The sequence below is a fragment of the Lycium ferocissimum genome, chromosome 4 (assembly GCF_029784015.1).
Source record: "Lycium ferocissimum isolate CSIRO_LF1 chromosome 4, AGI_CSIRO_Lferr_CH_V1, whole genome shotgun sequence".
Taxonomy (NCBI): Eukaryota; Viridiplantae; Streptophyta; class Magnoliopsida; order Solanales; family Solanaceae; genus Lycium; species Lycium ferocissimum.
In genome coordinates, this window is record NC_081345.1 from 42,175,119 (window position 1) to 42,186,105 (window position 10,987).

At 33.8% G+C, this 10,987-nt stretch overlaps 1 protein-coding gene and 1 pseudogene across 1 annotated transcript; both read right to left on the reverse strand.

The window, feature by feature from the left end:
- Nucleotides 1-392: 392 nt before the first annotated feature.
- On the reverse strand, nt 393-3,726 carry LOC132054066 (hyoscyamine 6-dioxygenase-like; annotated as a pseudogene).
- A 2,358-nt stretch (nt 3,727-6,084) lies between these two features.
- On the reverse strand, nt 6,085-9,659 carry LOC132053052 (1-aminocyclopropane-1-carboxylate oxidase homolog). The gene is made up of 3 exons (XM_059444860.1): nt 8,950-9,659; nt 7,021-7,342; nt 6,085-6,448 (listed from the first exon to the last, which is right to left on the reverse strand). The coding sequence occupies exons 1-3, from the start codon at nt 9,456-9,458 to the stop codon at nt 6,197-6,199; spliced, it is 1,083 nt and encodes a 360-aa protein (XP_059300843.1). The 5' UTR covers nt 9,459-9,659; the 3' UTR covers nt 6,085-6,196.
- Nucleotides 9,660-10,987: the final 1,328 nt, after the last annotated feature.

Below are 10,987 nucleotides of genomic sequence, written 5' to 3' on the forward strand. Positions count from 1 at the left end.
TTGCCCGATGGAGCCGATATTCCATGGCATGACAAATGTGGTCGAGTTAGATTCAAAATTCGCAAAAAAGAACATTAGTGAGTACAGGACAACAAATCCGATACGATTGTTGGGTTGAGTCCAACGGTTATAAGGAATGGCCAAAGCAAACATGATTTAGTGTTTGGCTCTGGTTATTTTGTAAACTTCTTGAATTGCAATCATAGTGTTAGCTTTAGGGATCCATCCAATTGCACTAAAAATGTCTTTTTGGAACATATTTTGGCTATAGAATGTAATATCAAGAAGAAACCATGTGCTTGTTGTGCCAAGTCCATGAGAAATTATCTAGAGAATAAACCAAAATCTTTATCAGCAGCATCAATTTTACGATCCCGTTCTCTCGTTGTTTCAATTAACGTTGATGCACACAACATGACCATATATAAGCAAGAGAAACATACTATTGTGTAGAAATATTTTTTCACACAATATAATACCATAAAGCCAGGTACGTAATAACCTGTATTTTATTCAATATATTATTATATAGAAAATCCATTAAGCTTAGAGCTTGTAAAACTGAAGGACAGCTTCAAAATCGCCATTATTTGATGCATAGGTGTGCAAGAACTCCTTGTATTGGTAAGCCTTGTATAGTGGAAATTTTGTTGATTTTTTGGACAAAGAACTTGCTGGTTCAATGTGACGATCTGAAGAAGGGATTACGAAAGTACCCACAGAGATTCGAGCTTCTTTCGAGTTTGTCATTGATCGATGAATGACACTTTTTAGCTCATTGTTACTGATAATCTAAAACATAGGACAAGTTATCTGTTAAAATCTATTGATAGTACAAAAAATAAATTACTGTCAATCTATGTAAGTCAAAATTCGTAACAAAATATGAAGGAAAATTAATTCTTCTATACAATAAGGATAATTGTGCTTTGATCTTTCAACTATTGGGGAATCCTAATTGGGAAATATTTGATTTCAATTAATAGATCTGTAGGATTTTAGAGCCGATGAATTATCATAAATTTATCATACTGTATTTCTTTTAAAGAAGAGTAACAGTACCAAATAAATTTCTTTCTTTTAGACTAAATAATGAGTAAACATGGTTTACAGACTAAAAAATCCGTCAGTTTTTTGAAAATTTAGTGGTAGGAGTACAAACACTCACAATTTTATTAATTAAAAATGTGCTAAGCTAATTGAAATGGCCTTCTCTCTCTTTTTTCTTTAAGTTCCGTACAATGCATTTAATATTACACCATCAAGTTAAGTTGACTTATAATAAGAGGTATTTTCCCTACCAATGTAACATGACAAATAGTAGATAACTAAAATTGAACCGGTTAAATTGCATGAACTGTCAAAATATTCTTGCAATATTCGTTGATAGTAACACCAAAGTTGTGGTAGAGTGATAATTAAGTACTCCATAGAGTTTTAGGTTTGAGCCCTCGATATAAAATCTCATTTTGTAAGGCACACTTTCCCCCTAAAGTGGGACTTCCCCACGCTTAATGGACCCCAAAGCGAATACCCAATACCAGATGGAAAACCAATAAGAGTTCATTGTTAGGGGAATACCTGTAATTGGCAATCAATGAGGACCACAAATGCATTAGGAAGAGGTTAAACACCAGACCATTTACCGTCCTTGAAGATTTGAAGGCCATAAACATTAGCTTGATGTAGAATTGTGAATAAGTTAGGGTCACAGTGGCTATGCATTCCAAGTGCCAAATCTGGGTTGGGGCATGGAGGATAATAGTTCACAGATAGCATTTGAACTTGGCTTAATTCACCTCCAAAATACCCCTTTTCAAGTCCTAATCCTTCACTAATCACATCTGAAATCTTTGTGATCAGCTCCTTTGTTTCAGTTGAATAGGCGCTAATAACTTCTCTGAAATTAGTATGTAGGAAACAAATCAAGTAGAACGGACCAAATTAATCATTCAGTGCAACTGCCATATAACATTAGACAACAAAAGGGGGGAATAGGTCAAACTTGTCCCTCTACTTTGGACTATGTTTTAAAATTACCCTATGTTTACGTTATACTTTTCGGCTGTTGATACCCTTATGATGAGCAGGTTTTCTCGTATCACCAATTAGGATTTTCTACACCCTTAATTAGAGGTCTCTAGTTCGAGGTCTGGGTACATATGGAAAAAATCCTTGTAGCTAGAGAGCGCATTAAATGGTCCTTACGCAGCTCCAGATTAATCAAGGCCTCGATGCGGGTACTGCATCCAAGAAACCAGGTGGAAAATCCCAAAAACAAAAATCTCGTATTTCTTTCACATTGACGGAGCTCAACATGGATTTGGAACTTTGAACTAGGTTGTAATCTTATGTAGATTGTTTATTGCCACGTGTTAAAAATACTTCCGAAAGAGGTGCAAGTTTAATCTTTTCTATTTTTTAATTATATTTTCAAAGTAGAGGGGTAAAGTTGAAATTCTCCCGGCATATTTTGACACATGAAATCTACCGCGTGTATCAACATTTTAATAAGGTACAAAGCTATCTAATCCATGTTGTAACTCCATTAAGGTCAAGCGAAAATACGGGATGATTTGCTAACAATAATGGTATCAGTAGCTAGAAAGTATAACAGCACGCAATCTAAAACTAAGGAAAAAAAAAAAGACTGAAGAAAGTACCGATAACGAGTTGGCTTTTCAGGCCAGAAGGGCAAGTAATCTTCTAGAGGATGACAATTATGTGTTAAATTATCTCTCCAGTAATGTTTATCTTCATTGGAATAGTTATAAGTGCTTGTGTAGAGTCTGCATTTGCTATTTGGATCAACAGAGTAGTAGCTTGCTTTCTCTTCAGCTGGCATGTTAAAAAATTCTCTGAACACACCTACTGCCTCCTCCAATAATGTTTCTGAAATTCCATGGTTGATCACCTGTTTTTCACAAAACCTACGATCAACAATCACGTATGTTTCTCCTCAACGTTCAAATATCCGAAGTAAGAAACTATGTTTTAAGTCATTTTTACCCTATTAGTGCAATTTAACGAGTTATACCATGTAACATGCTTTATTTTCCGGGTTACTAATTATGAATGATTACCAGTGGACTTTATAGCGTAGGATGTTGTTTATACTGTCAATGCATAGAAGTTAAACTCCGGAAGGAAACACAATGAAAAGGAGAAAGAAACTTGAAAATGCCCAAACTGAAATCCTGACTGGCTTTAGTTATTTACAATTTAACCAGTTATAGAAAGTAACATGCCTTGTTCTACGGGTTACTAACTGTGGCCAATTATGTGAATCTGATAGTGTAGAGCTTTTCTAATATTGTCAAGTATAAGAAAGGAAACACAAAGAAGAGGGGAAAGAGAACCTGAAAAGGCCCAAAATCTCGACTGACTTTAATTATCTGCAATTTAACTCGTTATATAGCACTCATAACATGCCTTATTTTCTAGATTACTAATTCTGGAGGATTACCTGTAGACTTGATAGTGTAAACCTTTTTTTGTAATGTCAATGTATAGAAGTAAAACTCTGGAGGCAAACACAAAGAAGAAGGGAAATTAGAAAACCTGAAAATACCCGAAATCCTGACTGGCTTTGATCATTCGCTGAAGTGTTGCAGCTTCGTCATGTCCTCCAGCTTCACTGAGGTCTATAATTGGACTGATACCACTTAAAGGAACAATAGGTTCTCCAGGTCTTTGATCTGCTGGGAAAATGTAACTTTCAGGCATAGATTGGACATTTTTGCACCAGCTTGACACAAGATTATTTTCCTTATGAAAAGTTGCACAATTTCAAAGAATTCACCTAAGTCTATGATATTATGATCACACGTAGTACTGACAAAATTAATATGAAAAGTTGCCTGTTGTTGAGTGAGGAATAAACTTAGTTATGATCATGACTATAAGGTGACAATACATTAAAAACTTCTTTTGTACTGAGAACTCAATTTCAGGATGACGAACTGATTTTTGATTCCCATAATGATTTGAGAATAGAAAAGAAAATTTCCACAACTCGCACGGCTTTGACGTTAGACTGAGAGATGTTGGCATATTTATTCGATTATTAAAAGTTTAAGCTACTCACAAACCAACTCGATCCGTACTCCTATCTTTATCCTACTCGCTAAGTTTAAAAAAATACACCCTCTGTCTCAATTTATACAAGACTTTTTCCTTTTTAATCAGTCTAAAAAAGAATTTCACCTTTCTGTATTTAAACAATTTAAACTTTATGAGATGATTCTGATCGCTCACACAAATATTTAAGGCTTTGTTTTGTACCACAAATTTCAAAAGTCTTTCTTTCTTAAACTAGCTAAAATCAAATCAAATGGTCTTACGCGCTACAATTGGGAAGGAGGGAGTAGTAGTTCTTCGGGCTCCAAATACTAGTCTTCTTGGTAAGCTTAATTTATTCCAAAATATTTGATATTTTAGAAAAAATAATTACTCCTAGTAGTTTATTGGAGTACTTTCTTTTGCACATCTAAATCTAATCTTACTACTGTTACGGTTAATGGTGTCAATTAAGGTGTTTAAGGAGAAATAAAGGATTTGATGCTTGCATATTTGGATTCTTGCTGCCAAATTGCCACATTTTATTTCAGCCTTTCGCTTTCAATTAATCAAACAGAATGCAGTTGAAAGGAATCAGATTCCATTACAAGGAATGCACTGCAAGTTTGTTTCTACTTGCCAACCCCAGCTCTTTCTTTAGATATAAGTGAGAAAGCTCGAGAGTCAGCCCTGACATACACTTAGCCTAGACATCACTTGTTGCGCTCTTACCACTAGACCAAAGCCCGAGACGCTTAGTGAAGGTCAATAATTGAAAGGAGAAATATTAAAAAATGATAATACTGAAGGCTTAATTAATGAAATATGTTTATACCTGAAAGAGGAAATCATTTTCCTCTCATACCAATTTGCTAGAGTTGCACTGTTAAGCTGAAACCATTGAATATTGGAGAATCTCATTTCAATCTGTGCCAGTCCTTATATATTAACTCCAGATAGAAGACCTGGCAAGATAACTATCCCAATGCAAGATCATTCCAGCAATAGATCTTCAGGAAGAACTCAATCAATGACCATTGGTCCAAAATATTGTTAAAGGTGCCAAGAATATGGATTATTTCAGGTCATTTCTCATTCATGACAATTTAGTTAGTGCATATCTCTCAATTAGGGTGCTTTATAGAATTATATCATATATTATGCTAACCAAAGTGTAAAGCCAAATTGTGTCGTTGGATGCTAAAACTACAACAACCCTCTTTATGTATCTCAAACCCAAGCAAGCTGGGGTCGGCTACTTGGCTATATGAATCCTTACTGACTATGTACTCCATTTAAAACTCAACTCGGACCTTTAATGGAATATAAATCTCTCTTTCTTTCTTTTTTTGATAATGGTCTCCTGGTCTTTCTTTCTCTCTCTTGGTAGAGCTAGTTCTGACCATGGCCATGGGGGTCTTAAAGGTAATCAGTAACGGAAAGCTAAAGAGTGATGCCCATAGAGCTGTTACAAATGCTCATGTAGTTCGAACGACAGTTGTTCGCTCCATTCATCCTTGTAGTGAGAGTTACATCAAAACCTGCATCAGCAATGGTTAAGGAGTCCAATAGTCCTCCTCTTTACGGAAGTTTCGTGTACAAGGATTTTGTTAGCAGCTACATAAAGAGATGTTAAAGGAGGAGAACCACCCCTTACCAATTTCAGTCTTAAGCTTAGTTTGCAGCATTGACTATTTCAGTGTCAGTATGAATATATATCTCTAATGCTTGTGAATTTCCCATATCTTGTATAATAGATACTGTAACTAAGGGTTAAAATAGGTGCGAGTTTGGGTGTACCAATGCCAAGGTTAGCATATTTTGTTCGCTTAACTTCTTCATGGTTTAGAGGCCTCGTGAAAAGAAAAAAAAAAAAAAAAAAGATCAAGGCCTTGAGCAGAGTTGAATGAGAGTCAATCACACTTAATTCTATCAGTACTGACCCGGTAAACAAGTAAGACTTGATTTAGAGAGCAGAATGAAATAGAGAAACATAAATGAAAAATTAAAGAAGTAACACCGGCGGAAAGTCATAGAGATTTCTTCAACTCCACAGTAAATACAACAACGTATCCTTACACAATAAGAGAGAAATTCAAGCTTACCATGTAAAATTAGCAACGAATTTATATTTAACTCACAGCTTAAAATGGGGAAGGGCTGAAGTACATTCTCGTACATTCTTCTGGTAATAGGCCATATATTCAAGATTCGAGACTGACTTGTACAACGGAGGATCTTTCTCTGATAAAAGCTCTTTGATCGGTCCATATGGCTTTAACATACATTCAGATCTGGGGAAGAAGAAACATGCTGCTGACACCCTTGATCCAACAGGTCTAGCCAATACTCTATGCTCCACGCTCTTGAACTTGTCGTTAGTAATAAGCTGCAAAATACATTTTGAAATCTTGTACTAAACTCTAAATAGAGAAAATGACAAAAATGGTCCCTTATCTTTGATAGTAGGTTCAAAATAGTCCCTTAAGTATCACCTGGGCAGTCACTTTTGGTCTCCATCAGATATTTAAACTCTGGTGTTAACTTTAACCGGAACTATGAAAATAGAAAATATTTAATGAGAATTCACATTTGGAGGTATAATTTTGCAGTTTATGTTATCTTTGGTCTATTTCTAGTATCTGGTGTAACTTTTTGCGGTGCAATTTCTGTTATTTTGTATTTGCTGCAGTTTTTTATGTTGCGTCTTTTTATTTTGACGGAAATTTCTAGTGTTTATGGTTAATTTTTTTTCCACAGTGCCGATTAAAATTTAAGGTTTGGTGAATATCTGATGGAGACAAAAGTGTTCACTTTTGGCAAACTTAAAGGACTATAATCTGCTTGTAATACATAAGGGACTAATTCCAACCTACTAAGGGACCAGTTTTATTATTTTCTCCTCTAAAATACTTGCAAATGGAAAGATGTCGCAGACTTGACAGTACTCTCAGAAATTACCTGCATAAGGTCTCCAATGTTTACTACTAGAGCGCCCGGTATAGGAGGCACATCGACCCAATGATTTTGATGAAGAACCTGGAGGCCACCACTAGAATCCTGAACTACCATAGTTAGAAAGGTCGAATCTGAGTGGTTGATTGTGCCTAAGGCTAGTTCTGGCTCAGGACAAGGTGGATAGTAAAGGCATGTCAAATATTCACTTTTTAGACAATCCATCTTTGCAAGGTAATCACTGCCTAGCCCTAAGGCTTCTGAAAGTAACTCTGAGAGGATTTCTCTGACCTTGATCATATATTCCATGTAGTCCATTATTTCCTTTCTGCGCAATTAGAGTATACATCAAGATGATGGCCCAAATAAAAATATCTTGTTTTAGCATCTCTTAAAGGTCAAGTGATAACTTTTAATGTTAAGAAATAAGCCATCCAAGACAGAAAATACAGATACAACAACACATACGCAGAAATTCCATTTGTGATAAGAAATCAAAGCAGATCATACTTTAATAGCATGGGTGGAGCTAGAAGGGCAAGTCATCAAAAAATAACACTCTATATACAAGATCAATTTTATTTTATAGTAGATATTGAATCTCCTTGACTTCTTCGTGTTTATTACTTTTTTATATTTTGAATCCCCTTGATGAAAATTCTGGCTCCGCCACTGAGTTAATAACACTTAAAGAAAGACCCTGACATTCATTTCGTCATGAATATTTATAGCATAGTCTACTAAAAGAGGGGCCAGCCTTGTTATGGTAGTTAGATGACATTTCCAATCTTTCACCTCTAGTTTTTTTCTCTTTTCTTTTTGATAAGTTATTCACTTATAGTTATACTATGATCAATGAGATGACTTATAGGATAATTCAGGTGTGTATGACAGTATCATTTGGCCATTTTGGTGTCCAGAGTCAAAAGTACAGACAAAAAGATACTTCAAAGGGTCCTATTGAACATGAAATTTTTTTCAAAAAGAAAATTTCGAAACAGCGTTTGGTTATACATTGAATTGATTTTTTGAATATCTTTTGAAGATGAGTTTCAAGTTTGAACAAATGGTTTTGACCAGTTTTTCAAGTGAACTTTTTTTCCACTCAAAAAACTTCTACTTTTTTCAAGTTAAATGCATGTCCAAACACAACTTCAACTTCCAAATACCCTTTTCCAACTTTTTTTTTTCAAATATCACATTTTTATGTCCAAAAGCCTACTAAGGATCGACAACAACTATGTCTCAGTCCTAGGCAAGTTAGGGTCAGCTATATTAGTTCTCACTAATCATGCTACTCCATCTAAACTCATCTCGAACCAATATTACACAATAAAAAGAACTAGAAGTTAGCTATATTTTGTAACTGGCATATAAATCACTATCTCTAACAAGACAATAAAAGACTCTTGGAAAACATAGGACCGAACGTGAATGTATTTACTACAAACTAATTAGAATATGCCATAGATCATCTACAATCAAACCTCTCTATAAGGGTCTCGTTTGTCTGGATATTTTTTGGCTTCTACAGTGAAATGTTGTTATAAAGGATGGTTATTCAGGGGCGAATCCAGGTATAGAAAATGGGTTACGTGAACACACGGTTACCCGACTATACTCGGTATATTATGTATATATTTCATAAAATATATCTAATATTAACTAAAGGAACACATGCTCAAACTAGACCGAATGGAGCACTGGCTATGTGCTACCTTTAATCCGTTAAGGTTGTGAGATCAAACCCTACTAAATGCACTTTTGCGTATTTTTTTTTTAAAAAAAAATTCTAAGGTGAACTCATCCTCTTGAAATCCTGGATTCACCTATGTGGTTGTTACTTACGTATTATAGAGAAGTCTAACTGTATATCTAATAATTGTATTAGGGCCAATTTCATTGTAATAGTAGTGAATTTGATAAAAATTGTACCTGCAGATGATAGGAATAGCTTCTGGATCCAATGAACCATCAATGAAAGTACAAGCTAATGCATCTCTCCAATTAGCCACATGGGTTTCACTAAAAGATCCATTAATAGTAAAAACCCTAACTTTATGCTTATTATCAGAAGAATACCACTCCATTTTATCCTCCTTAGGTTGTTCATGGAAACTTCTAGTACTTTCAAGAATTGCATCCAAAATACTAACTGGAACCCCATGATAAACAATTTGAAAAAAGCCCCAGTTTTTAGCTGCCCCTTTAATCTCCTCAACAATTTCCTTTCTCCTAACACTGTTAATTTCAATTCCTTGCAAATCTATAACAGGGATTTTCAGCTGAATTTCACCATTCTCACAGAGTTTTGATGGTGATTTGTAAATGAAGAATCTTGGTATTTTTGTGATACCAGAATCTACAAGACCTTTTACACCAGCTTTAGTGGATTCAAATTCTTCTACTTCTTTAGCCCAATCATAACCAGCAGTGGCAGCCATGAAAATAAGTTTAAGCTGCTGGAAGATGCACGAATGAGTTTACTGTTGTAGCTGAACAAACACGTGGCCCATGTGGGTGTGTATGCGTTGACTTGCCATTTGTGAAAATGCTTAAAATTTAAGGACCCAATGAATAAATTAGACAGATTCTGCACTTGACAGTTTGAATTTCTTTTGAGATTCTCTTTTTTTTTCTTTTTTTATGATTCTCGTGTAATATTAATGACATATTTAGATATGTTTCAGAAAAGAAATAGTATTCAAATATATAATGAAAGGTTTAAATCACAAATTTCTAAATACTGTATACTTTTAGTATGCATGATAAATCTTTAATTCGTTATTTAATTTCATGGTCAGTAATCAGTTAAAGGGTGTGTACGGTACGAAGGAAAATATTTTTCTTTGAAAAATAGTTCCAAAAAAAATGGATTTGTTATAAGCAAAAAATATTATTAATCAGGATTTGTATATGCAATTTGCACAAAATTTCAACTTAAATTTCATATCATGATTTTAAATTCCAAATTCTCCAAAAATGTATGATTTGAGATTTCAAATCATGGTTTCAATTTTTTTTTAAAATATAAAACTTGACCCATAAGTTTATATTTTGTTAAAAAAACCATAAGTTAGTAAATATATTTACCCACCATTTATATCAAATTTTAAAAAAGATATGCAAGTTGGCAGAATATTTATAACAAATTTACTTTTACTAACCATGTGCGAGAATTATATTAAAAAGTAGTTACACTACAATTAATGTACAATTTTTCTTTTTTATTGAATTAAAATATGATCAATTGATGTTGTATTTTTTAGAAAGACTTTCTAGCTGGTATTAATTTTGTTATGAATTATGATTTGCTCATTTGGTAAGATTGTATAAGAATTGAGAAAATTTTGATGGCTTTTACAACTTGTGAGATTTTTATATCTAGAGGAAATATATAACTTAAGAAATTCAAATTGCATGTCCAAACAAAACTTCAACTAAACAATTGATTTCATATCATGATTTCAAAATCATGTCTAAATGGCTCCTAAGATGTATGAAGGTGCTGATGGTGCGTAGGGGAATGGGTATGGGGTGGTGGGGACTGGGGCTATGAGATTGGGAATAAAGATGAGGTGTGTTGAAGGTGGAGAAAGATACAATGAACTTGAAATGCCAATTGTAAGACTTATTTTCTATACTTTCAATACACCTAAATAACAAAAATTGCACCTTAAAAAAATTATTCCTGACTCTAGAAATAGATAAAAGATGGAATAATATAAACTAAAAATGTTGGAATAATATAAACTACAAATACTATAATTCAAATGTGAGTTTTGATTAAATAATTGCTATTATCACTATCTTAGTTAAATTTAACAATTAGAGTTCGATAAAAAATATCGGATAAAAATCAAAAGTACTTATATTTGACAAACTTAAAGAATTAAAATCACTAATGACTAGAATATATCATCATTGTCAAATCATTATTTTTATTTTTCAATAAACAAAAACATATTTAGAA

Bases quoted from the DNA above. Each gene is read 5' to 3' on its own strand.
- LOC132053052 (XM_059444860.1), bottom strand. From the start codon at position 9,458: ATGGCTGCCACTGCTGGTTATGATTGGGCTAAAGAAGTAGAAGAATTT. The intron at 7,343-8,949 runs GTACAATTTTTA...CTAATTGCGCAG, and splicing joins GCTATTCCTATCATCTGCAG to AAAGGAAATAATGGACTACA. The intron at 6,449-7,020 runs GTAATTTCTGAG...TGTATTTTGCAG, and splicing joins ACATTGGAGACCTTATGCAG to CTTATTACTAACGACAAGTT.